The sequence below is a fragment of the Cygnus olor genome, chromosome 4 (genome assembly GCF_009769625.2).
Source record: "Cygnus olor isolate bCygOlo1 chromosome 4, bCygOlo1.pri.v2, whole genome shotgun sequence".
NCBI classification, from domain to species: Eukaryota; Metazoa; Chordata; class Aves; order Anseriformes; family Anatidae; genus Cygnus; species Cygnus olor.
The window spans coordinates 49,170,207-49,197,992 of record NC_049172.1 but is presented as its reverse complement, the minus strand read 5'-3'; the positions used below and the strand labels follow the sequence as shown (position 1 = coordinate 49,197,992).

At 43.1% G+C, this 27,786-nt stretch overlaps 1 protein-coding gene across 1 annotated transcript; it reads right to left on the bottom strand.

Moving 5' to 3' along the window:
* On the bottom strand, nucleotides 1-27,786 carry KDR (kinase insert domain receptor). The gene is made up of 30 exons (XM_040556175.1): nucleotides 27,627-27,786; nucleotides 26,741-26,831; nucleotides 26,101-26,297; nucleotides 24,887-25,011; nucleotides 24,399-24,567; nucleotides 23,417-23,556; nucleotides 23,055-23,223; nucleotides 21,433-21,544; nucleotides 21,171-21,334; nucleotides 20,179-20,335; nucleotides 18,881-19,001; nucleotides 18,204-18,312; nucleotides 17,138-17,482; nucleotides 16,051-16,197; nucleotides 15,759-15,890; nucleotides 14,391-14,497; nucleotides 13,854-13,989; nucleotides 13,486-13,590; nucleotides 12,135-12,248; nucleotides 11,110-11,198; nucleotides 9,372-9,528; nucleotides 7,815-7,915; nucleotides 6,351-6,473; nucleotides 6,119-6,230; nucleotides 5,625-5,724; nucleotides 5,407-5,512; nucleotides 4,135-4,286; nucleotides 2,388-2,484; nucleotides 2,187-2,275; nucleotides 1-1,396 (listed from the first exon to the last, which is right to left on the bottom strand). The coding sequence occupies exons 1-30, from the start codon at nucleotides 27,676-27,678 to the stop codon at nucleotides 1,177-1,179; spliced, it is 4,038 nt and encodes a 1,345-aa protein (XP_040412109.1). The 5' UTR covers nucleotides 27,679-27,786; the 3' UTR covers nucleotides 1-1,176.

Here is a 27,786-nt window from a genome sequence, read left to right as displayed (position 1 = left end):
TAATATATATTTATATTTTAATATATTACATTTATTTCTACATAGAGAGGCTATAAATACTGTATATGCCTTATATTCATGGTTCCCAGCATTTGACTTTATAGTAAGTACAAACAAACAAACAAACAAACAAAAAACAAAAAACATTATAAAAATACAAAAAAGAACTCGATAGAAATAGCTTTACATTTTAAAACCTTGTAGCCTGCATTGTGTCCATCAATGGAGCTCTGTGACTACAAGAGCACAGGTCAGAAGTCGTCCAACCGTTAGTTACAGTCTCTCCTCGGAGAAGATCGGAGCTGCCATGAAACCAGTCACGGATTCCAAGACTATAGAAACCCCAGTTTCTGCTGGTTCAGACTTGGAATTTGTGAGTGAAAGACCCTGACCTACATCTGGGGAAGGGGGTGAGATGAGAAGGTAGGGTGCACTTAGGATGCCCCATTGGGACTACAGGACTGCCCAGGCCACCCTTGAAGGGGAGGCATGCCCCAGGCATCCACATCCCATCACTTGGCTCCCCCCCCGCTAACCAGGCAAGTCTTCCCTACGGAGACACAGCTCACGAGGTCTGGTACAGCAACATTTTTTCTTTGCCAAGGACAGAGACCATCACCCCCACCTATATTTAGCCCTGCCTATGTTTAGTCTCAGGCCATCAACAAGTGCCAGAGCCTTGAGCTGGAGGTTCCTTTTTTTGTTTGTGGAGGTGCAGGCAAGGGGTAACTCTGAGAAACAAGAAGCCAGTGCCGTGCTGTTTCCTTCCTGGAGTCCAGCCGGGAAAAAAAAAAAAAAAGAGCAGGGCTGTGTCTTTATTTCGTACAACTAGAAACAGTTAAGCTGAATGTCATGCCACTGCCTGTGTTGGGCAGATGCTCAGCATGTCACAAGGGTCCCAAAGGCCACAATGCTGCCTCTGTCATCGGGTCGGCACTGCACCCACACACCCCAGCCAGGGCTGAATGCCCTCGGCCACCAGCGTCTCTGGAGGAAAGCACCCCACAGCCCAACACTGTGCCTCTTTGCTGTGACGTGCTCCTGTGTCCTCTTCATGAAAAAATAAACGTCTTTTCCTAGTCTCGTGGACGTGGTCTCTGTACACATCAAACCCGAATACCGCCAGCCCAGGCAAGGAAGGCACATTACAGGGGACCTGGAGCCACTGGCTTCGCCCTAGAGCGGTGGGGATGGCAGCGACACGGCGCCGTCATACAGCAGACCTTGCGCGCGGGAGAGGGCAGGAGAAGCCTCCTGGGTGCACAAGAGTTCAGTCTCCTCGCTGGAGTAGATGGTGGTGTCCATGTCGTCCGAGTGGTACCCGGACTGGTACCCGCTCGTCTGGTTGGAGGCTTCGGACATGACGGACTCGTTGCTCTTGCTGGGCACCAGCGTGCTGCAAAGAAAGCGAAGAGGAGCAGCTCAGAGAGAGCCACAAAGACTCGTCTTCTGGTGGCAGCTGCTTTCCATCACAGCACCACCAAAAGCAAAACGGCGCATTTGACAAAACTAGCTTTAAGCCCTTTTAAACATGTGTTTCATTATAAGGACAGGCTTTTTTATACGCCCTAACTTCACTAATGAAAAAGATATTTAATTTTATAACAGTGCAGGGAGATAGATTGTGACTGCAAATGAAACAGAGAGAAAATTTTGAGATTCTTTGTACAATTAATCCAAGGTGCAATTGTAACTGCTCTATACCTTTGTTTGCACAAAATAATTCCTCTGAGAAGCTCTCAGACAGTATACGTGAGGTTTCAGCTAGATGAATGCCACTGTGTTTCCTGTGAACCGCACAATTAAAGCCCTGTACAATGCTCTGAAAATACACCCAGGTACATCCTGAAAACTCAAGAGTCAGCTTTAGAAAAAAAAAAAGAGCTCTTTGTCATTCCAGTTGTGTGCACTGGCTCGGTTCTTTCAATGGGTGGTTGATGCTTTTGCAGCTGATAAATACAAGTCCCTTCTGCAGTGCTGCCTGATGCTTGCAGCAGCTGTGTTACCTCCCCTCTCTTGGTACCAAATGCAGATGACCAAACATACAATGCACAACTTTTCTTTGTGTTTTTAAACGTATAGTAACAAAAGGTTTTATGTTTCAAGAAAATTTACAAAGCTATCAGTGTTCTGAATTACTGCAAGAAAAAGGTCATATTCAATCCTATTTGCAGCCTGAGCCTTACCTAAAGGGTATTTTCACTTCTTTGTCTCTCTCTTCCAGTGTCTTCAGCTCTTCAGATGCAAGAACCATCCCACTATCTGTTTGGTTTTCCTGTAAACGTGTTAAAAATGCATTAAATGAAAAGGGTTAAAAAAGGAAAAAAAATACACTTATCAATAAAAGAGGAAGACAAAAAAAGCAGACAAACAGCAGAGAAACTCACCTCCTGAACAACTTTTACAGTGGTTACCAATGGGACATCTTCGAACGTTTTCACACTCACAGGTCGGCTTTTTCTTTTGCTACCTTGTCGGTACTGACTGAAAAGAAAACAAAAACAAAAACAAAAACTTTGTGTCCACTATCCACAACTTGGCTGCAAACAGCACTATGATATCAGAATCCTTTTATCACTCTACAGAGAAAATAATCCTTTTGTCAAAACATATTATGCAAACCTCAAAATATCCATTTATTGAAAAGGATGAGCCGCCTAGAAAGTGGCAAGTTTCTGACCTTCTGCTCCTGACAACCTTGATCTCTGAGCAAATTCTAAAAAACAGCTTTGAGAAAACAGCTCCTTTCCTCAATTATGCTGGAGGCCTTCACTTCCTGCAAGCTTTGCTCAGAAGTATAATAAACAGAGGAGCCCGGAGCAAAGGCATGTGTCTCTTTCTTCGAGCTGAACTTCAGAGGCCCCTGGCTGGACCTAGGACAACAACAGCAGACTCTGCAGACTGCCACCCTTAAGCCATGGGGATCACAACAGGCAGCACTACATCCCTCATGAAGGCTCTTCTCCAAAAGAAGCCCTCTGGTCAGGATGACATCCATGAAAAAAACAACTCCAAAAAAAACAACAACTGGAATTTCATGAAGGTACTAATACAGCAAACACAACAGCTACCCCCCAGCTTTCTCTCTTGGTGCATATGGAATGAAATGGATGTTGTCTCAGTTAAACAGGGCTAATTTATGTTCCTGACAGCTAATGAAGAAAAAGCCATTCTGGGCATTGTGGAGTTGGAAGAGAAGCCCTCATACACCTGGGCAAAGCTGGAGGCAATTGAGGGCATCATTCATCCTCTTTCTCAGCTTTGAGCCTGGTTGTGCCAAGTCCTGCCAACCTCCTGCTGGTTTTAATTTGTCTCATAAATCTAAATAATTTTTAATATTCTGTGTTTTCCCTGTGCTTGCTTCTCCTCCTCCAGCTTTGATTTAAAGACTAGTCATCAGCCTCTCATAGCTACTACTTTTGTGGAGAGCAAGATACAGACTTTTGTGTCTTAAAAATTTATATTTTGGAGTGCCCCACTACTAAAACATGAGGCTGAGAGTTCATCTATAGGACTGAAGCGTTCAACTGAAGTGTGAAATGCCCTGTGCCTACCTAGTTTTTTCTAGAACCACATAGGGGATTCACCTCTTCTACGATACCCCACAGCATCTATCACTATAGGTCCACCACGGATACCCCAGCAGCACAACAGAAGCAAGCAGTGGACAGAACCCAGTGACAATTTACCTCACATTCCCTTTGCCTATCAATTCATGACCTATGTACCAACATTTCACATTAGGAGGGGAAATGCCAGCAAGGCTACTTATCGACAGATCTATTACCATTAGTTTTTTTAGGGAGCTGCAATATAAGAGTGTGAGCACACCTGAATTGGATCAGTACAACTTTGTATTTGTTCAATTTCTTAAAAACTAACAATACTCTTGCAGTTTTTTTGAATGAGAACACCAAATCTTGAAAGGATAATTAAAAAAAAATCTAAAGGTCATCACTAGCATTTGGGAAGGTAAGAAAGCTGTTTTTGCCTACAGAAACTTTATTCTTATCCCTATGGAGGAGGTTAAATATGGACCAGAGCAGCTGAAGTCTCTTCCTTTCATTTTCCCTGCCCCCAGCATGAACAAAAACTGCCCAGAGGCCCCAATAGGATGTCCACCATATAAAATACCTAATTCCTGCTGTGTTGTCATAATGGAATTTAGGATCACAGACTTCCTCTTCCTCCCTACAGGAAGCAGGTGAAGTTGGGAGAGAGAGACCCGAATCCTCTTCCATATTCAGCGATACTGACAAAGGAAGGACAACGTAGTCTTTACCATCCTGTAGAATGCAGTGAAAAAAAATACAAAAATGAAATAGGCTATAGAGGTATACAGTTACACACACATACATGGAGAATGTATCAGTCCAGCAGAGATACCTGGTCTGTTTTCTTAAATTACAAGCATTATATCAGCTTTACAGGAGCAGTTACATTAAAAAAAGGAAACTTAAATAACCCCTGGCGAGTAGTTTAAGATTAAAAAATGGGAATTTTATATGACATACATTTATATGCCATAATAAAATGTGTAAGCAGAGTCTTTTCTTGATGTCTTTGAAATAAAAAAAATGTCATTTTTAGTAATTTTTGAATCCCAATAATGCAAAGTACATGAATCTGAGGAAAAAAAATAGACCTAAACTGAAGATGAGATTGAATTGGATTACAGGATATGAATCATAAAGACTAAGTTACATGTAAGAGGTAAATGAAAAAAAGGATGAAATGGAGATAGCAAAAAAGTAACTTTTATATAAATACTTCAGAATCTCACTTGATGTGAATAACAAGGATGATATTTTTAAAACTTTTCTCCACTTATTTAAATTTCTGCTCTTAGGCATGAAAATTGGATTATGCATCCTTCAGTACTGTGTATCTATTTGTAGTGCCATAAGAAATCCTTTAGTAGATTCCAACTCTTCTCTATTTTTTTTTCATCTTTCTCTTTTGGGTTATGATATGACACACACATAATTAGCTATTAGTTACCAGACAGTAAATAATTTTTGTCTTTTGTAGTCACAGTACACTATAGTTCATGACAGGAGTCTAAATCATTGGTAATACAACTATACCAGGTTATGGGCAGATATACATAAAAAAAAAAAAAAAGACTCTGTACATAAGGAACATAAGTCTGTGGACTCTCTCTCCTTGGATATCTTCAGAAGCTGCCTGGACATAGTCCTGTGCAGCCAGCTCTGGGTGGCCCTGCTTGAGCAGGGTCATTCTTCTCTGCCAGTTGTCCCAACTGCTTGTTGGGAGCAGTGGAAGAAGGAAAGGCTCTCCCATGGCTCCAGCAGTCGGTACTTATCCATGGTATTTCACGGTGGCTGGTGAGACAGATGAGGTTCAGTTAGTAGTTTTAGTAATCAGAGAATACATTTCATGTACCTGATGGACGTTGGCTTGCAGTAAATTCCCCAGGTGCTCCACAAGCTCTGAAAAAGTTGGTCTCTGCTTAGGATCTCCATGCCAGCAATCCAGCATTGTCTGGTACCTGGAAGGACAAGCCCATTAAAATACCAGCATAAAGAACACAGAACCTATTGCTTGCTTAAACACCTGTTGTTGTTGTGGGGTAACTGTCAGCTGAAAGAATGTTTTCTTACATTTCTGGTGTTGTGTAGTCTGGTGCTCTCATTCTTGTTCCTTCTTTCAGTCTTCTGCAAAATTCCTCATCAATTTTCACTCCGGGGTATGGCGACGCGCCTAAAATGAGAGCAATGTTAATTTGAATGCATTAGACTCTTTAAATTCTGGAATTAATTTTCAAACATATAATCCACTACGGCCTGAGTTAATAAGGTAGTTCAGCATATTTGGATGTGCAAACAATTTATATTTATGATGGCAACAGCAACTGATTGACTAAATGAGGCACATAATCACACACTGAAATTGTATGAAGATACATTTAAGTCCATGTTCCCACATTTGCATTTTTAAGGAAATTTGAGGGTTTCATATTGATGGAGAAAATAAACAGGAAATCTATGAGAAGTAAAAAAAATGCTGAAGAGAATCCAAGAACACTCTGACTGTTTTCTTCAAGAGGCTCTGTTGTTTAAATTTTAAGAAGGTCAATAAAATTAAAGTGACTCACCTAATGAAAATATTTCCCACAGCAGAACTCCGAAGGACCACACATCACTCTGAATGGTATATACTCTATCAAAAATAGTTTCTGGTGCCATCCATTTTAGGGGTAGTCTGGCCTGAAAGCATTTTCATTAAAAAAATAAATAAATATCATGGCTCAGTAAAACACTGAGTTTCCAAAAAGCCATTTAAGGTGAAAAACATTATCTCTCTCAAATAGAGAATCTGAAACTTACATCTCCTTTCCTCACATAATCTGGGTCTTTGTAGATATCTCGAGCCAAACCAAAATCACAGATTTTGACCACGTTATTGTCTGACAAGAGGATATTACGAGCAGCCAGGTCCCTGTGGATGCACTGCAAAGAGAAGTAAACAACTTTATATGCTGCCTGTTGTCACTGCTCCGACCGCAGGGCTGATCTCTTTCACATATGTGCTCTCCTACCCTCAAAGGCCAGATAATTCTTTAAACCTTTCAAGAAAATGAAACCTCAGCATCCACAGTTACTGATTTTAAGTGCTTTTTTGATGGTCACAACTGATTTGGCTCAGGAATACTTGTGTTCCCAAATACAAACATGCATCTGTTTATCCACTATGCAGAAAGGGCCTTTGAAGTTAGCTAGTTATTTATCCTAAGAAGCTGACACAAACAGGTTCAGATCTGATTACCTTTAGATTTACTAAGGTTCACTAAAATCTGTATACTCCACTCTTGGTTTGAAAAACATACCAGACTAAAACGCCGGTTTGATTCCAATACAAACTAATCCAGACTAGAGAGAGAAAAGTCCATGACTTTACCTATGCAGAATGACAGTTTAGCCAACAACCAAAGACTTCAAAACTCAAGCTTCAACAGCTCGAAGTAAAAAATCTAGGCTCTGAAAGTAGCTGCAGATTTGCTTCTAGTATGGATTAGAAATACAGATCGAGGAAATACCTACTTTTACGTATACACACCAACCAGGATGCATAAAAGTGGACACATTTTTAGAAAAAGTTCTGATACCTGCCTTGCAGACCTAGCCTGCACTCCAGAGCAGTGTTATATTCTCCACTTCTATTTCCTTTTCCCATTTCTAAGTAATCTTGTTTCTATACCACTGCGGGGAATTCCTCATTCTCGCTGGCATTTACATCCTTTTAAACATGTACTATACATCCTTCTAAACATGTACTATATATATTTAGGATCAAACAACGGAGATGCACTTACAGAAGGTTAAAATGCAGGTGAGGTGCTATTAACAACCAGGATATTAATTGTTTGCTAAGACACTCTTTGAAGAGACAACATCCACAAAGTTTGGTAGATGATCATTGTCTCTCCTCACACAAGTTACAGGCAACTTCCTCAGAGCAAGCTCTTCTCTCTAGTGTAGCTCCGTTTACCAGGGATTTGTCCTTAATTCGTCATCCTCATACATCAGCTCCCCTCCTCCAACTACTTAATCATTATTCTATGAAGCAGTGACCCATAAACCTTATACAGATCACTAACATTTGTGTCAATAAACGCACGGGCTGTTTCGCTCTGTAATATTTATGATTCGGATATGTCTCAGGGCAAAAAAGAAAATGTTGCGGATGACTGCTAGTCCAAAGATGAACACGCTGTTTCCTTCCACAGACCTACAGCACTATTTCCTACAGTCAAATAAATAACATGCCACTCTTCCTGAGAAGTTCCTTACTTTGCGTGAAGCCAAGAACTCCATTCCTCTCGCCACCTGGAAGCTATAACAGATGAGGTCCTCCATGGTCAAAGGGTTCTTGCAAAGGTCTTCAGGACCAGCTGCAAAGAATCAGGCAACAGTCAGGCATGCCCTTTGTCACTGATTTTACCCATAACTGCTTCTTAGGTAAATGTCCATCTTAACCTCATGTCACAGTGAGCTGGAAGAGCAAAACAAGCCCTTTTTTTTGGCTGTATAATTGCACTAGCAATCCATTTTGCACCAGACTAGACCTGTGCAAAATACACTTTGAGATGATGGGTTTTACTCCAGGCTTCCTCACTGACTTGCAGAGTTCCCACCGGTGGAAAGATTTGTGAAACAATCCCAAAAGAAAAACAGCCAAAATCACAGCTCATGAGATCCTAGGACAGGAAAGGCCTGCTGTGGTTTCAGCAGATGACTTTGGAAGCAGATTAGTAGGAGGTCACATGTAGTCATGAGGGAAAAATATGCCATGGGGAGAAAATCTTGAGTTTGGCAAAAAGCCCTGCTAATTTTGGGTAGAAGAAGCCTAAGTTCATCTTCTAGTGACCTTGAGGAATAATGTACTCAAGTATCCAACAGATACCTCAGCATTTAGTTCCTAGTGAATTATGTGTCCCAAGTTCTGTGCACAGCTCTTGATTTTAAGAAATCTGCCACAAACTACAACTCTTCTCGTGCAAACCCTCATCTCAAGGCCTCCTTTAGGCCTACACACTTCAACAACATCCCAGGCTCAGAGGGTCAGCGGTTACACTGAAGAGGTCTGAAAAGGACCAAAATGGTGTAGAAATACCTCATAAAGCACATGCCTGATGTTACCTATTAGGTTCATTAATATACTGATAATTTTCTTTGCATTGCGTGATTTTCAGTATTAGTTGAGACAAAGGCAGCTGAGCTATGGCCTCCCTCTTGACCAGTCTGATCCCACCACTTGCTGAAATAAGTGCTCTCTGAAACACTTTGGCAACAGTGAGCACTTTGCACTGTGGCTGCCAAAGGAGGACATGGCAAATACATCAGTGAAACCACTGCAAAGGATATGTATATCCAGGGGAGGCTTTGAATAAGAGGATAATTCAGGTTTCCTGTTCCTGATGGACCACCTGCACAGAAGGAAGGCAATCCAGCTTCTCTGTGAATAAGCAGTGAAGCAGCTGGTGTTTCACGATATTAAACTTCTGGGTAAACACTGAGGAAATTAGTTTAGCATTCTGGCACACCCTCTCTATGCTACCTTTGGAAATTGTGCTCCTTGATTTTTCTTGAAGACCTTGGGATGTTAAATAGATGGTTCTCCAAAAGGCAGTGCACTAAAAATGAACCCTTCTAGCCCGGATGTTATCTGGGATTGGGTGAGGAGTTTGGGATGCTGAACTACAGTGATCCATAGCTCAGCAACTTTGGTCATCCAGGAAATACTCTGCACACAGTTTGAGGAAGATTTGGAAATCACTCTGTCTCCCATGCCCCCATCAGCCTCCACCAATGACAGCTGCTCCAAAACCAGGAGAAGAAATATCCTACCATCCTCCTCTTCCACGTCACTGAGGGACCGCTCCTCCACAAACCCAGAACTTGCTGAGCTCTGGCTGCTCGTGATGCTGTCTAAGCGTTGCTTTAGGTCCGTGGAGATGTCCCCAACGTAGTTCTCCTTCCCCTGCCGAAACCTGGCACTTTTAGTCTAGCAAAGGGAGGGGAGGTGGGAGAAATCAGAAACAGAAAGCGTGTCAGAAGCTTCTCCAGGAGGGGCAATGATGTTCCCCATGGTCCGCATCATGGGCACCACCTCCCAGCACCATGACAGCCTGCTCCCGCAGCCTCCCAGCCACCCTCTACCACCATCTATTCATGCTTCAGAAGAAATCAACACTGACAAGTGTCAGGCTTTTGGCTTTCTCAGCCTCACACCAAGTCCCTGGTCCCTACCACCTGCAAAGCACGCATGGATGCTACCGAATCCCCTCTCATGCAGTCAAGCCTCTCCGTACTGCTATTGCTGTCCTGGATGACCAAAGGCTGTTCCACTAAGCCTCTACACCTTGGCCAAAACCCTAGAAGTGCTCAAAATCTGATTTATTTCCTTCTTCCCCAGAGCCACCAAATGCCCCTGGAGAGGATCCCAGCCCTTCAGACTTCCTCTACCACATTTCCATTTAATCCTTCTTCAGTTTAGTTACTTTGCTCCTGCGGCAGCACTGTTTTTTTCCATTGCTGATGCCCATCTCCAACGCTTGTATAAGCAAGGGTCAGCACCCTCATGAAACCCTGCCTCTATCCTCAAGGCCCCTCAGATAGCTGTTTATCCTTTTTACCTCACAAAAGGATGCAGCGAGTTGCCTTTGCCAATATAAAATAGTAAACAATGACTCCAAGGATGAAGAAAAATAACCCCCCGGAGAACTGACAAACAGCTTAAAGAAGCTCTGATCTAAATACGGCAGCTGCAGGGAGGCTGAAGGACAGGTCTACCAGCACTGCAGAGCATAGCTTAGAGGCTTTCTCTTGGCTGTGGGTAAAAAGGGGTAGGGCCCCAAGCATGCTGCTCAGTACTGGGTACCCACAGCCATGCCCTTCAGTCAGCTTCTGATCCTCAGATGGATCCTGCAGCCCTATCCAGAAATCAGACCCTCTCGCAGAGGCGTCCAGAAATGGGCTTGGAAATGTCAACCTCCATCCTCCCCCTCCTTTCAAACCAGCATGCAAACAATGTTGTGACAAGAGCTCTCCTTCATAAAGGACTTGGGAGGTGAAAACTTAATGAAAACTCGTAGAACACATCAATTATACAAAATAATTAACAGCACAAAATATGGGTAGCCTGGTTCAGCAACGAGCCAAGGGCGAAGTGGAAAGGATAATCATGTGATAAAAGATATCTATGGGTATCTGTTGGACATAAACACAAAGCAGGGAGTGCAGTTATTTAAGGTGGTCTGGAGCTTAACTAAGAAAGGAAAAAATTCAGGCAGATAATCAGAAAAAACTTCCTGACAGATATGGCCAAGTGTAGAATAACCTGCCAAGGGAAATAGTGGAAGCCCAGTTCCTTTGCACATTTTAAGCTAACAATAACAAAATAACTACATTTCAGGGGCCAGGGGAAAGACTAGATGACCTCTGATGTCTTTGTCATCTCTCATTCCCATGAGAAGCACTGGACAGCCAGCGTCCCCAAGAACTGCCACTACACAAGAAACAGAAAAAGTGTGTGTGGAAAAATACACCATATCAACCGTTATACTGTTAATCTTGACTCCTGTACCTTGTATGGGACAAATTCACTCCTCTTGCTTCGTAGGTAGGCTGACAGATTTCCAAATTTGCAATATTCCACAATCACCATGAGTGGGCCTGCATAACACACGAAGCACTTACTTAGAAAGATCATTTATACCCCACCTTATCTTGTGGCATGATCTGTGGTTAGAAAAACATGCATTCCAAAAATCATCCTACTACTTCTTCAGAGATTTAAGATATACTGGTAATAAAAAATATTGATTCCTCTTCTGTTGGAAAAAATAGGAAAAGAAAGCACATGCTTTTCAAAATCATAGACCTAATGTCATATGTGAAAATGTTATTTGTGTGTTTCTAACTAAAGTGCCAATAATTGCCTATGCTAAGTGACTTTGTAAGGATGTAACATGCAACTTAATGAACTTTAGTACAATTAACCACTCATCTGCAATACAGTACACACACAATCATCCATGCATTTTTGTCTAGGCAGCTTAAGTCCTAACAACTCAAATCAGGAATCTCAGCTTCAAACATCGATGCCTTAACGTACAATCAAAATGTGGTATTTCATGCTCAAATTGCTTCATATAGGCATATATTACAATGATAAATTTCCACCCTAGGTTCCAGATATTGGCCATGTCTATTTTATTATGGAATAAACAAAGAAAGAAATATTTATGGATTATGTTTCATTCAACTACTGCACTTCTGTCATGGAACTTTACTAATTAAATTCTGATCCCACAGTAAGCCAACAAGTCAGTTTCCCTGAAAAATTATTACTCAGTTACTTTACAATGAATTTCTTCCAAATTAGCGTTCAGTGCTGGATTTGTTAAATGAAACATCTGTCCCGGATTATAAAGTCAAAAAGGTTCATCCACCCAGAGCTGGACTCCAAATTGCAATCTCCCCTCCTACACACACACAGAGGCACCCACAACCCATGCAAAGTCAAAGAGGGAAGTTGCGCTGTAGCTGGTGACAAGAATAAGACCAACTTTTCATTAGTACCTTCCCACCTGCTGAAAAGTTACTCACCTCCTGGCTTTGTGCAGGCTCCAAGTAAATTGACAACATTGAGATGATGGCCAATATGAATGAGGATCTTCAGCTCCGACATCAGCGCTCTGTGCTCACTGTGGGTTGCACCCTCTGCAGAGATAAAACAACACAGGTCAGGAGCATCACAGATAGAAAGGTTTTCCCCTCCCCTATCTTCTCTTCCATTATTTTTCTAGCTCATCTAGTGAGAAGTCTTTTTGATTGGTAGCCTGCATCAGCTATGCTGCAGGACACCAATGAAAGCCAGGCACGTGTATTACAAGGGTGGTTTTGCTCTGTTTTTAAACAAAGTTTGCCAAGAGCAGCACATCAGAACAGGGACACAAGCAATCTTTTTTCCTACAGGCCTTTTGATCAGCTTGTACTCTGCCATTTGACCCTCCAAGCCAGCCCACTCTGACAACAAGAAGCATTGTCCCACAGCCTCTGCTGGGGTCCACAATAGGGTCCAATGGGTTCACAGACTTGGGGAGATAGGGTCAGGGTCAAATGTGACTGACCCTGTAGCTTCACCAAAATCCTTGGAGATGTGGCTGGTGTCTCCATCCCCCAGGGACAGAAGGGTAGGAGGAAAGAACTGAAGCAGTGGGGAGTGAGGTGTGGAAGAGGGAGCTCTCCACAGGCTGCCTGAGCACCGGCAAGCTGGAGGGACAAGATTTTTTAATTTTTATTGTCATAACTGCACGCCCATCCCATTGCTATGAGTCTGCAATGAGTCTTGGCAGTATACAACAACCAGTGTTATGAACAGTTCCTGTGCTGTGCGACTGCTCACACTGTACTGTCAGAAATCCCCCAGCTTTTGCCACCCAGCTTTGCACCAATGGGATACAGCCCCTGGCCACAGGGAGCCCTATTTTGCTGTCCCACCTAAGTCTTCTTTGTAGGTTTCTGAGAACTACAGCTTTGAACTCTCCTTGGCAAATATGAGGCAGTATAATGTGATTTAAAGTGAGGAGAAAGCTGCTCAAAACTACTACTTACTTTGGAGCATGTCTAAGACCCATTGTTTCAGCCCTACAGAGAGTCACCTTATCAGGTTGCATCCAGCAAATATGGACATGTGCAAACTGCTTACAAGTGCAAGTTTATCTTCTGAACATGGGTAAATCTATAAAGCAATGGCTACAAAACCACAGTGGCATTACTGCAATTATTGATAAGGTAAAGGTATGTACCTTTACACCAACTGTTAAGCTAAATTCTTATGCGTTGTTGGTACAAACGTTTTGATTGTCTTTTGTTCATTTTTCTATCTACTGGTTGTGGGATTGGCAATATCCATATACTGAGCATTCAAGGTGAAGTTTTAACCATCTTTTTTTACCTTTAAGCATTTTGACCGCCACAGTTCTGCAGGTAGCAGTTTTGTCAATCCCAAAGGCATCAGCTTCTATGACCTGGCCAAAAGCTCCACGCCCGAGAGGTTTACCTTGAAGTGAAAAGATGAACAGACTCTGATTTATTTGCCTGGCACAGTGATCAAAAGATGCAGAATAAACAGCAACTCTAAACTGAATTTATATATCAGAAATTAACAGAGAGTTAATCATGGGGAAAGGCTGCATTATATCCTACATGACCCCAAAACCCATCTAAGAGGTCCTGCATCAGAGCAGCCCAAGCACCAAGAAACACCTCCTGGTGCAGAGCAGGCTTTAGAATCACTAAATGGCTCATGCAGGGAAGACGCACCTAGCTTCAGCCGGTCTCTGGGAAACTCCCACTTGCTGGCATCATACGGGAGCCGTTCGCAGTGCTCGTCTATGGGGACTTCATCGGGATCCATGATGATTGACAAGTAGCCAGTCTTCATGTCCCCTCCATTGGCCTGGAAAATGGCATTAGTTGTAGTTGCACAGTTTTCTTGCTGGAGATGTGCAAAATGCCAGTTTCTCACTTTGTAGCGTTCTACTCTTTCCCAGAAATCCCTGGCTACCATTCCCCTACGCGATGTCATTGTGAGTGTGATCATCGTTAATTACTTGCACTTTTTTTTTTTAATAAACAAAAACAGTTGAAACATTTTTTTTTTCTCTTGTGGAGGCCTGTTCAATTAAAAACAAATTTCTGTGCCCACAGTTCCAGGCAAGAATGTTATGGCATGCAGACAAAAAATGTGTCTGTTGATTTAAGAACAATGGAAAGAAACAACACAAAAGGACTCAAGTCAGCTTTCATTTGTCATGCAAGACCAGTGCTGATAGGACAGTACGAGAATTTTTTCATTACCCGCTTAACGGTCCGGAGGATGATTACAAGAAGCAACCAGAAGAACATGGCAATCACTGCAGTGCCAACAAGGATAATGAGCTCCAGATTTGTTTTCTCTTCAGCGCCTGGGAAGAAATAAATTAATATCTGAGTGATAGTTGGAAGCTATTGGTTTTGTTCATTCATTATATCACAGAATGGAGGTCCTTGTTCTGAAGGTTTGTTTTAAAAGTGCAACATGGGGCAAGGAAACGAAAGCAAAACGAAAAAAAAAGCTTGTTTTTTATGTTGGAATATGCTTACTTCTTTGTGGTTTTACATGCCACACAATTTCTTAGCACCAGTTTTGTTCCATGGACAGTATCTGGACCTCTGGCAGCCAATAAAAGGTAAGATCTCTCATTTTAAGAATAAATCATTGTTTCAGAATACCAAAAATGAAAGATTCTTTCTCCAGAACTAGAAAAAAATATGTAGGAAATAAAGTGCTGGGAATGAGCCAAAGAACAATCTCTTTCTTGTCTCTTTACATGCTTCAGCTGAGGCATGAAAAAACATGGTTTTACAACAACACGTGAAAATAAGGACTTATAACAACACTAATAATGTGCAGGAGCAGCTCTCTTCCTCGGCTCCCATTCCCCACATCATATTCCTGTATTTTCTCCCCTTGCACTACACAGATTGTCCTGCACACCCCATTGCATGACCCCAATGAGCTGCACTGTACATTTCTTGAAGAGAAACAGTATGTCATACACAGATTTCCAACTTTACAGACTGGTAGATCATTCCTAACCAAATTTACCACCTCAGCTGAAAGCTAGATTAATGTCATCTGCAGATAAGTTCCACCCCACATAAACGCTGTTGCCCAACATCTTAATATCCTAACAGGAGCTATGAGAATATCAGGATACTGATTTAATTACCTTAATGTAATAGAATGAACTGTCATCCTGACTTAAAAGACAGAGATCTGTGAAGGATTCAGCGACTAGTTTTTGTAAACACGCTTGTATAAAAGAAAAGGAGCTTCTAGTTCAGGGTTTCTAATTGCAAAGTCCTAGCTCTTGGTGGCAAGTTCATCACAGTTCCAGTTACTCAGACTGCAGACTATCTTCTTGTTAGGGTTTTTCATTTGCTATTGAGGACTGCATTTTGTCGTGCCACAGTCAGATTGGAACAAATGAGAGATGAGTCTCACAAACACGTTTAGAGCTTGGTGGATGAAGCCTGGAGTTCCCTTATCCCAAACCACTACATGTTCCTATCATTGAAACTGAATGGCAGTCACAACAGAGTGCACAAAGTCTTCACTCTGTTCTTCTTATTTTGGTGACCACAGCAACTGCATTCACAACCTGGAAATAAGCTGACACTAACCTTCCACTGCAAAAAATGCCACTGCTTTTGTGCATCCAAGGACATTGCAGGCAAGACAGGTGTATAGACCTCCATCTTCTTTCCTCACTCTACGTATAGTTAATGTTTTGTTTCCATCTTTCAAAACGATACCTAGGGGAAAAAAAAATCATTAATCTTAGTTCTGCTATTTTTATGCCAGTTCATATGAAAAATTAAAAATGAAACTTTTTGAGATGAAAATCAAAAGTGAGCCCTATGAAAAGAAGTCCTTAAGTCGTAGAAAATTCATAACACAATATCAGTCCCTCACCTGAATCTTCAACAAGTGTTTCATTATTTTTAAACCACACGATGTTTGGAGGAGGAATGCCATTTGCTGTGCATGACACTTCTATGGTTTCACCAATGTTTGTTGTTTGATTTTCCAGATTTCCCACAAGTGTGGGTGCCATGGGCTCTGTTGGTATGAAAACAAGGTAAAACCACTGATGATTAAAGAAAGCATCTATTTTTGCAGTAATAGCACTTGAAGATGCACTACTCATTTGGCCCAGTAATGAAGTCTCGAATTATTAAAAACAATATCTGCAGCTTGCATGTTGAGATCATGGTTAATCTTCCACACGACATGAGAAAATCATAATAGCCAAGAAAATTTTAACAGCATTGATGTAATCTGCGTGAGACCATTTAATTTGTAACCTCTCAGGCTGCTGAGGGAAGAGGGAATAGGTGAGAAATTGCTTCCCTCCCACTTCTATTTACAGGCTCATTATGAGAAGTCTGATAGCGGCTGTCCATCAGACATTCATTCAGGACAACCCATGAAGATGCGCAGGTATTTTAATGAATCAGCACTACAGCTGCCTAACAAGCCTAGATATCTAGGCTCTCAAACAAAGTCGTCATTATTTGTGTGAAAAGCTAATCGATTACCAGCTTGTATTGCTTGCACTTGAATTACTTCCAACCCACGATTCAATGGCACAATGCAGTAGCACTAATGCTGTAAATATACACATGCATTTACAGCTGGAGGGAAAAAAAAAGTGTTTTGAAAAGTAAAACTGAGAAGTTATTGAGCTAAATACATGCCGTTATTTGTGCAAAAAGCCAAACTCATCTTCTAGCACAGCACAGCAGCATGGTCAATGCTTCCTCACTGGTGCAGATGGAACAGTAAGTCCCTGCTGTCTGGCCATACCCAGGCCAGCATTCAGCAAACATTATCATGCTCAACTAACATCCCCTTTGTTTACAAGTCATCTAAATCTATTTAACAAATTGAGCACACCATCAGACAGTACATGCAAGACAGGAAGATGCCAAAATCTGACATTACTGCAGCTGTTTGCTTACGCAGCCACCCATTTCAGGTCACGGTAAGAGATCGATACCTTGAACAGTGAGGTGCTTCACCAGGCAGTGCTGCGTTTTGGCCTTTTTGTCCTGAGCGATGCACACATAGTCCCCTCCATCCTGGAGGGAGATGTTACGGAGGATGAGCTCTAAGGTGACATTTTCACCATTGGTGTTTGAAACGGTTGCATTCAGCTTCTGAAGGGCATCGAGGTTCTTGCAGACAGGCATGGGCAGCCCACCAAAGGGTGTCTGCGAAGCATGAGCACTGAGTTTGTACCACGATAGCTTCTCGAAGGTGAATTTATCTGCTGTGCACTGTAAAGACATGTTATCCTTCTCTGTCAGTTGACCCCGAGGCTGGAGATTAATTTCAAGACCCCCTGCAAGTTTAAAAACAAAATAAATTCCTATTAGGTTGTATATTTTGTTGCCAACATTAACTTGACAAAGCCACTTTACAAACATAGCCTTATCCTCATCTTGTATAGTTTTAAATGAGGAAACAAAACACTGGCAAATCAATTAATCACTTATGCAAAGAGTACAATCTCATTCAAAGTAGTACATTTATATGGATCAAAGAAAGGCCTGTATAATGAATATAGTTCTTCCTACAGAAATTTCTGGCAACCAATTCTTAGTATTACCGTATAGTTTCTTTTTTGCCGTGGATTAAAGCAATATTTCAAGTGACTACAGGGACTGATTTTCAAGAAGACAGAAGCTCTTTGCCACCAGTTATGAAAATGCTACTCTTAGCTTTCATACTGCATCTACAATCATTTTGTCAAACTACCATAATTTCTCGCTAGCTCTTTTAAATGACTCCAAAAGGTCGACAGCAATCACTCTCAGGATATTACTGCCCATTTTGCACCAGTTTCATGGGACTGCCACCCCACTGATGCCAGCAGAACCAGTCCCTTGACTGAAGTTAGTTGGTGACTTTAAAGGCTGCATTAGGAAAACCTTCAGTAAGCCTAAAGGATTAAAGGATTTTGTAGAGGACAGGAATCAGACAATGGTGTCGAAGCACCTCTAAATACTGAAGCAGACAAAATAACGCTAATTTAGCATGACTTCTCAAAAAGGTATACTTACTGGTCACATGAAAGGAGATAACTCTCTCACTTGACCCAGCTCTGTTTGTAGCCATGCATCTATACAAAGCAGATACGTTCGCTGCTTGAATCACAAGGGTGCTCACAGTCTGCAAAAGAACAATCAAGTAGTTTCATACCACATCAGTGCTGAAGTACCTATGCGAGCCTGACCAGCACAGCAGGTCAGCAAAGCGCTCTGCAAGTATCTGCACAACCGAAAATCCCTCCACAGCACAAATCCAAAGCACAGTGGGTTCACAGTCCTTTCATGACATTCACGTTTTTTCTCTTAGGTGTGTAACAATCAGACAAAATAAAACAACAAAAAGCAGGCTCTGGTGTATGTGTCAATAAATACTACACCTACAACCTTTTCTGCTCTTCAGTTTCCCCAGCTTCTCCTTACTAACCTCAACTAACTTCAAGCCCCTAAGACATAAGCACTGAAATGTAATCAAGCTAAGTTCCTCACTGAAGAGTTGCTTTGGGTAGATGTCTAAGGGGCTAAGTGTCCATCTCTGCCTATTAGCTTCTGCAGGAGCTTACAAGACCAAGTGAGAGAGGATCCCCCGGTTTCTTAGGCAAATACTCTCGACTCTCTTGATATACTACTGACATGTGGACTGCTGAACAGGACTAAACATTCCCAACCAACAGAAAAGAAAATGTGCTCACCTTTGTTTTCCCAGCAATAGTAACGACTCGGTGTTTGATCTCAACCTGATTCCCTCCCTTTCTCTCCGAGATCACTTTCCACTTTCTGCATGCATATGGATTGGCTCCCGAGCGAACTTTTCTGAGGGATAAGAAGAGACATATCAGCCCATATTATTGCCTTTTGGAGAATATTAGTCCTTCAAGAGAGCTGTGTAGTGTTCTCTTTATAATACGCAGATATTGATCTGTAAATCAGATGACCACAGCCTTCCTTCTGGGAAGAAAAAGTAAAGTTTTTGAAACATTTCTATTAAATTGCACCCTATAACCTTCTGAGACCTTTGTGCTCTGTAAAATAAGAAACCTCCAAGCTGAAAGGTGAATTTCCTAATTAATCTGCCTGTGTCAGCTCAATCAGGATGCTTGGAGGGAAGCGGCTATTCTGGGAACAAACCTCCATTCAAAAATGGATGATTCAAGTTAATTTAGTTCAAAGGAAGACAGAGAGACACAGAAATCACTGAACTCCCTACAAGAATTTATTGAGGACAGTAGCCATTGTGTAGGAAACAACCAGGCACCAAAGGAAGAAACTAGTGGAAATCGTTTTGAAAACAACAACAGGAAAGAAGAATGCTTTTTTTTTTTCTTGCCTGTTTTTTTTTTAAAAGGAAATCTGGGCTTATGGCAGGCCCAGATAAGGGAAGCTGCGTGAATCTCAGTCAGGCACTCTCTCTATCATTCCCCAACATCAATCAGAGCGCTTCCTCTGAGAGACACTTTCACACAGATAAAGAGCACCGTCACACTCAGCACTTGAGCGTAAGGAAAAAAAAAAAAGAACAACAGAACACAAAGATCTGCAATTAGCATAAACAGCAAATTTCCTGTGTTTGGGATTGAGTTTTAGGCCTGCAGCCCAATGGGGGATCTGACAGAGGGGCACACAGATAGCTGTGCTCGAAACCTAGCACGAGCCAAGGTGCCCTTCAAGAAGGCTTGAAGGCAACAAGCAAGGGCTGCCAGCTCCTCACCGTGGGTGGCCCTTGTCTCTCTGACTCCCTGCCTATGACCACCTCATCAGAGCCTGGCTGCCTATCAAGCACAACAATCTTCTTCATTGGTCACGGGGCTAATTTTGGCCATGCTCTACCTCATGATGTCACTTGGAGCTTACAGTTGCCATCAGCAAAAGCTCAGCCTTGACTCAAACGGGAGCAAAACCAAAGCCTGGGGCTGAACCCTTTAGCGTCCACCGCTCTCCACCCAGCCATATATCATCATGGTGACCTCCCAGCCCTGCCATTGTCACTTACTGGGGGCTAAACGTGCATTCCTCCTCCAGCTGCCAGTACCACAGGACAGCGGCGGGTGGTGGGACAGCGTAGACAGTGCAGGTGAGCACCTGCGTCGAGCCGTACTTGTAGGAGTCAACGGGGGCCATCAGCGCATTCTCGCCGATCTGGGGGGGCACTGGAGGAGAGAACAGGCTGTTACACCCCCTGAGGCTCCCCAACAGCACAGTGTACATGTGCCCTGTGTTGCTTCATCCCTGGAGAAGCTGGGGACATTTGAGTGCAATGCAAAGTACCTCCAACGGACAAGAATATATTGGGAAGAGGTGAACCTGCCCAACACCTTCAGGACCAGGACCTCAAGATGCAATGCTTAATATTTCCAGCAAAATCTCCCTTCATTACCCCCAGGTTTAAAATATAGCTCTTGAGGTCCCGTCACCATCCCCAGCCATTTAATGTATGTTATGCCCCACATTTACCCTCACTGCCCTTTCCAAGACCTGCTGTTTTCAAAGCACAGGAGATAGGCTGCTTCCTGGGAAGCCGGGAGGAAGAGGAGGAGGAGGAGGAGGAGGGCTGTGTGGGGCAGGACAGAAGATGCGGGACAGCCGGCACAGGGCAGGAAGGATGGGCGAGGCAGACCAGGGCCAGGATGGAGCAGGGTCGGGGAGGACTCCAGCAGCACGGCCGGCACCGGAGAGCAAGGAGGGCAGGAAAGGAACAGGACGCAGAGGCAAAGAAATAACATACAGAAAACAAAAAAAAAACACACACAGACCAAGCACCATCACAACAACAACAAGGGCCTGCAGCTTCTCCAGTAGCACATCCTGGATCAAGGAGCCAAGAGAGGCAGGCCAGCTCTACATCCCCAGGGCTGGGGTATAAGTGCTCTCCTCCAAGCCCCCAGCCCATCCATATCTTCATAGCTCTGACGTGAAATCAAATTCTAAGAATGGCAACACACGGCATCTACATGCAGAGGAAAGTTGCCCTTGCACGTCACTTACCATTCACAAACAGGGTGAACGTATGCCTCTTCTGCATCTTGTTAGTAGGGTTTGTAAGGGCAACAGTATAATTCCCAGCATCCTTCTCAGTTGCTTCAGTGATTACTAATGTGTAGCCAAGCTTAACTGTATGATTTGCATTGATGGCTTTTCCATTTTTGTACCTACAGAAAAAAAAACAAACAACGCTCTGAATACTTTAGTGATATACCTCGACTAAGAATAGCTCAGTTTTTCAAACACATTGTGTCCCAATTCTTACCATTTTGCCTCTGGTGGAGGATATCCTTTAAACTTCACAGGAATTTTGACTGTATCGCCTAACCTCGTCTCAACCACATTCTCCATTTTCTCCAGATGAATAAAAGGACTTTCTGCAAAAAATAAATGCAATGGTCTTTCTATGGGGACAAAAGCATATGTGGTCTCCATTTGGCTTAGCATCTAACTGCAGATGACCAACAGAGGACAGTGACAGGATGGCACTGGTAAAGCACAGTCAGTTCCAACCTGGGCTCTGGAGAGCCGGACCCACCATGAAAACCCAGTCCTTTCCCTCGCACAGAAAAACCAAGCAGTTCCCTGCCAGGGAGCTTGGGAAAGCAGAGACCAGCCTCAGCTCTCAAGGCAGCACACCGTCAGTCAGACCTGGTGCTCTACTGAGCCACGATGACTTTGTGGCCAAAGAAGGAATCCTGAGGACTGCTCATCTGCAGAGCATCCCCTTTTCATCCTTTCCAATACTTCTATTTTCATATATCATAAAACTGGCTTGACTGACTCATTCCAGGAAAAAAAAAAAAAGTATTCAAAACTACAATATCATAGTTATATATTTGAGATGAGGCTGAACATATGTACTCAAACCTCAGCAGTCACAGAACACTTTGAAATGATTTACCCTGCTTGTTTTAAATTTGCATGCAGGCTAAGACAGCAACTAGCCTTTTGGCTAAGATTTAGGATGGTATTGATGTGATATCTGGTACGCTCATTATAGGAAATGATCTAGTTTTGGCTCCTGAAGAGAAATAGAAAGAACCCAGGAAAAAAATGAGTGTATCTTGAACACTGTTCTACATAATAATTTTGAATGTTAGAATACACACACACACACACACACACACACACATATGTATGTATACATATATCTATCTCTCTATATATGTATATAATTTTCTAGCCTCTGAAATTAGACTACAGGAAAACAGCATCCTTAAAAATATAAAACCCTTTGTCTGACTCAGTGATAAAAAAACGGGCCGTTCTCATGCTGACAATTTTTTTCTAGAAGAAAACCAGTGGAGCCACTGGGGCTGTGCCCAAGACAGGCTTGAGAAAAGGCTGTAGGATGTGGCCTCCTACTTATCTCTGCAGTTAGTTAAAGTTGTTTCCTTTGCATCGTTTCCGTATGACCAGAACTTGATTTAACTCAGCTACTCATAATGTAAAAGCCAAAAGTTTTATTTCCCTAGCTTCATTCATGCTGACCCAGACCCTTGCCCCACAGGGCCACCAGGACCTCACTTATGTTCATCTGGTGTGAGAACAGGCACGCCTTACACAACGTCATTTTTGCTAATTCAGCCCTCCTCAAGATCATCACAGAAGAGGACAGGAGGTTTACTTCAGTTAATTTTACTGCCCATTTTCCCATAGGATTTTACATCTTTCAGTAACTTTTCTTTAAAAAGTTATCATTAGATAAACTTGTAGTATAAAAATAACCCTACTCAAGAACAGACTAGTGGGTGCAAGAGAGGTATTATAGCTGCAGTTTGGTTCATTTCTGTCATTTGATTCATCACTGAAGTGCCTCCTGCATCCCAGTTATCCATCCAAAAGCTGTGACAACCAACAGAACTGAAGTGGAAGGTGCCATACCATGGATAATGAAGTAGCTGCTGTTCTTCATGTTCATACGGCCACTGGATGCTGCACAGGTGTATCGACCTTTGTCACTTAAGTTCACACTGTCAATGGTCAGAGTGCTTACAAACTTCTTTACTTCTCCTGCGGTGGTTTTTAAATCTCTTATGGTTGCACGCTTTTCCTGTAATAGAAAAGAGACAGGTGTTGGGGAGTTTTACTGTTATTCTTCCTGCCATCCTTTGAACACCTGTATATAGCAGCAATTTCTGAGTGTATTATCAGCTGCCTTGTCAGCATTACAAAGAGGGGAGCGACACTGTAACTAAACCAAATTGTGCTGTGATGTTGGCATCTTTCAGTTACTATGGTTTTACCTTGATAGAAGGGTAGTCCCATTTAAAGTCAATGCCCACATTCAGCTCTGTCCTTACGGTACAGTTGAGAACCAGTTTTTCTCCTACTGCCAGCTCCACCTGGTAGTGCGGGTTCATCGTCAGGTCGTAAATCCGGTATCCTGGAGGAAGAAAAAGGCACACACAAAATATTGAGGGGTACAGCACCCAGCACTGACTTTCCCAAGTGAATTCACTGAAACTCCCACTAAAACCACAGCTATGAAGAGGCACCGTGACACCCTAGCACAGCATGATGACTGGCGTGCGAAGGAGCCTGGAAGGAAGGGCAAGCCTCTCCCAAACATTTCCCACATGTGACGTGAGAGCCACGTCAGACAGTGTCACGACAGGACGTACACAGGAGAAATTCAACATGTACGTGCCACCTCCTAACAACACGGGGACAAACCCAGCTCCCCATCATGGCACTGCAGCTCAGGAGCTGGCATTTCTGGGTTTTGGTGAACCACTGACAAAATATACCAGTAAAGCATAAATTCCCTTCAGGGTGAAGACACAAGTCTGAAGGGAGACAAGACAACCTAATTCCTAGTGTGACCTTCAGGTCCCCCGTTCCCTTGGTACGCTCTCACAGCAATTCCTTTCCATCTGCTGCTGATAGATGCCTGCCTCTAGCTCCCTTCAATAATGACTTGGATCCTGAACAAGCAAATAAAGTAGGGAAGGGAGTGATTTTAGAAAAAAAGGCTTGCATTGTTGGGAAAAAAAAAATCCCTGTCAACTTATGTTAAACTAAAAACAGAAGCACTTGTCCCAGTGATGAATTAGAAAGAACACAATATATTGCATTTAACAGAAAAGTAATATATATCACAACATACATCTTGCATTAGCTGCATTGTCAGTATTGAATAACCTACAGTCCAACCAAATGTAATTGGTTCAGCATGCTGTAGCAAGGAAAATAACATTGGTTATAGAGAAAAAAACATTGGCTTACCTACAACCGCAACTATGTATATGACAGACTGGTAGCTTTCATTGTCTATTTTGGCTTCACAGAAGACCATGCCCGCGTAGTTGATTAGATGACTGGGTATAGTGAAGCCTTTTTTATTATCCCACGAAATTGATTTACCATCAGGAACAAATATCTTCTCTGGATATTTCTGTTTGAAATAGTGATAAAATACACAGTCAGATTTCAAAATCAAACAACCCCAAATTTTCAAGCGCAACATTTCCCATAATGGCATGATCCCTGTTTTGACATCTTAGCTCAGGCAATCTTCCTTTTGTAGGCAACCACTCCACCCTCAGAGCACAGGGCCATGGATGAGTAAGGTTACAGCACTCACCTCCTAACCACAGGCTGGAAAACTCCCAAGGAGGGAAAGCAGTTTTCAAGAAACACGTTTAAACTACAAGCAATGTATTTATGTCACAGTGATTTCAACTAACTCTTAAAATAATGGGCTTTTTCCTTACCGCGTGTAGAGAGACATTGAGATTTGATACGGTTCCAAGGCATGGTACGACCACGGTTTTATTCTTAGTGATGTATACAATGCCAAGCTGATCGCTAACTGAAGTCACAAACGGAGATCGGTAATCTAGAAGAATATTCAGTTGGTAAATGGACATTATTTGTCCTGTGGTCATGAAGGAAACTTCCTCCAATTTTTTTCTTTCCCTATTTATTTCATCTCAAATCAGTTTTACTCTTTTTTATTTGGTAAAACACTGGAATGATGAGACTAAAAAGGGAGGACATATTTTGACAGCCCCCCAGATTTACAATACCATTATTTTCAAAACATTTATCAGCAGCAGTACACACTTTGGACAATAGCTTCCTGCCACCGCAGTCTTTGTGCCGACACAAATCTGATTTACCCTACTGTGACTTTTCTTGCGTAAGTATTACAGGAAATACCAGCTAAAAGCAGTGACATGCTACACTGGCTCCCCCGATGGCAGCATCCTTTCCAAAGTCAGTCAAAAAATGTAAATTTGCAAGCTTATAAAACAAGCTAACCCATGCATATAATTGCATCCTATTTTTAAAAAATGGTAAGTTGCAAGAAAAATGAGACTGGGTGGACCAGACAACAGGAATCAGGTAGATGCCTCAGTGTCTGAATGTGCCTTCTTAAAGAGAAGGTATTGCAGTGTCTGGTGCACACAACAGCATTCCCATCAGCCTGAGTGTGAAAACTCGGCTTTTGAAACCTAGACAGATCTTACTGTTACAGTCAGTGCATGCATGGAAGCTTATGTGTGTTTTTTTTTCTTTAACAGTATCAGGTAGTGCAAGCTGTAAAAGGGATCTGTTTTACTGTAAATACAATCTACATAGTCCCTCTGATATGAAACTCCTGCTGAGGTCAGTGTTAGCTCAGCTTCATGAGGACAGAGCGCAGCAGAGATGCATTTGTTAAGTTCTGGATGGAGGAGAATGCAGACCAAGCACTGTATATAGGGGGTCAATTTCAAATTACAGGTACACAGAATTTCCTGTTGATAACTAGCATGCTGGCATGTAATTGCTCAATGCAAAAATAGGAAAATCAACAGTTTCATAGGACTAGAAATTCAAGGATTAGGAAATGATAATGTCAAAAGTGTTTTGAGATATTCAATACCCCTTTTTTCTTGTGAGGCTAGGGGAACAGCCACGTGAGAACTGCGTAAGCACTTACCTTGAACATAGACGTAAATGGTTGTGGCTGCCTGGTTGTCCCTGTAAAGGCACCTGTAGTCCCCTGTGTCATTGCCAATGACTCTGAGGAGAGTAAGAGTCTTGCAGTAGGGGCCATCGCTGCAGTCCGTCACGGAGATGCGCTTCTCGGCACTGCTCTGGTTGTTTGGCCAGGACCAGTACAGAGCTCTCTGGCCGCTGGAAAAGCAAATGTTAGGGGAGCATGAGCACATCAGGTGCATCGGTACCGATGCCAAGCTGTGAACACCAGCCCTGCTATCTCCTAAGGTCTCTGGAGAAGAACTGCCTTCATCCCATCCGATGGAACATCAGAACATGCAGGATAAATTCATGTCAGCAGACCTATTGTAAATATCTATGAGGAAGCTACCTGAAAACAAAGTTATGATGAATCTAAGTCACACAGCACCCATCTCCCTCCTCTGTCATACTAAGCCTGAAGCATTTTATATGCCATACTCCAAAAATATGCCAGGGAAAAAGCTACATGAGAGGCAACATGGGAGGGGGGCAGATCAGGAGCAATGATGGGGGAGAGACAGAATCGCCTCCAATTCTGTACAGAAACTCACTACACAAATCACCCCTACCAAAATTACACTGGACAGATTTGCCCTTACCTGCAAGTAATATTTAGAGTATCATTCGCTGTTATGGTGAGGACATCTTTTTGGATGCTGAGACTTGGCTGATCCAGAGAAATAAACAAACCTGCAAAAACAGGTATAAAAAAACCTCAGATCAATGCAATGACAAAAGTAAATGCTAACACAACCAGAACAGCATCATATACAAGTTTTTAGGCAGTATGATTTAAGCAGACACTTTCCCATCACCTACTTAACAGGGAAGGGTAAATAATGACTTTTCACATATCCCAGAAAGTTCAGAAACTCTGTCATAACAGGAAGCCCAGGCAGATGGTCAGGAGCTAGCTGCAGAGCACGACAATTCAGCCAGCCAGGGTGGAGTTCCTGTTTTCTTGCGTTGCCAACTTCAAGGTCTAACGAGAGGATGTGGGACATTGAAATAAAGTGAACCTTCATCTGATGATCTCACTCCCTGGGGAAAGGGATTACCAGCTTTTCTTATAATAAATCGAGCACGCTTACACTCTTCGAGGCCACCGATCAATGAATTCCGTGAAGAAACCTTTTTTTTTACGCATTTTGCCAGGAACTGAAGCTTCCACGCACCCAGGGGCGCTTTCCTTCACCCCGATCCTGCTGCCCCCCTTACCTCCGAAGCAAAACCCCCTGGCCCGGAGGCGCTGCCCTCCGCCGGGCTGCCCCCCACTGCCGCCCCCAGCCCGAGCATCACCTGCGGGCAGCACGGGGAGGGACCCCCAACCCTCGGCGGGCCACGATGGGTGGCGAGGAGGCGATGCCGAGCCGGCAGCCTCCCCCCTCGCCCCGCACACCCCCGCGCCGCAGCCGCCGGCATCCCCGGCAGGTTGCGGGGCTGAGGACGGCTCCTTCCCGGGACTCCCCTCCTCCGATGGCTTACCGGGAGTCGTGCACAGCAGCACCGCCAGCACCAGCGCCGTCCCCAGCTCCATCCCGGCCGAGCCGAGCCGTGCCGAGGCGAGCCGAGCAGAGCCGTGCCGAGCCGAGCTGCACCGAGCTGCACCGCACCGGGATGCGGGACCCCGCCGCGCCGCACCGCC

What these genes read in the sequence shown, in the direction of transcription:
- KDR (XM_040556175.1), bottom strand. Translation starts at nt 27,678, where the DNA reads ATGGAGCTGGGGACGGCGCTGGTGCTGGCGGTGCTGCTGTGCACGACT. An exon ending in GGCGGTCAAAATGCTTAAAG is followed by an intron (nt 12,249 to 13,485) that starts GTAAAAAAAGAT and finishes TTATCTCTGCAG; the next exon opens with AGGGTGCAACCCACAGTGAG. An exon ending in GAAGTGAAAATACCCTTTAG is followed by an intron (nt 1,397 to 2,186) that starts GTAAGGCTCAGG and finishes CTTTCTTTGCAG; the next exon opens with CACGCTGGTGCCCAGCAAGA.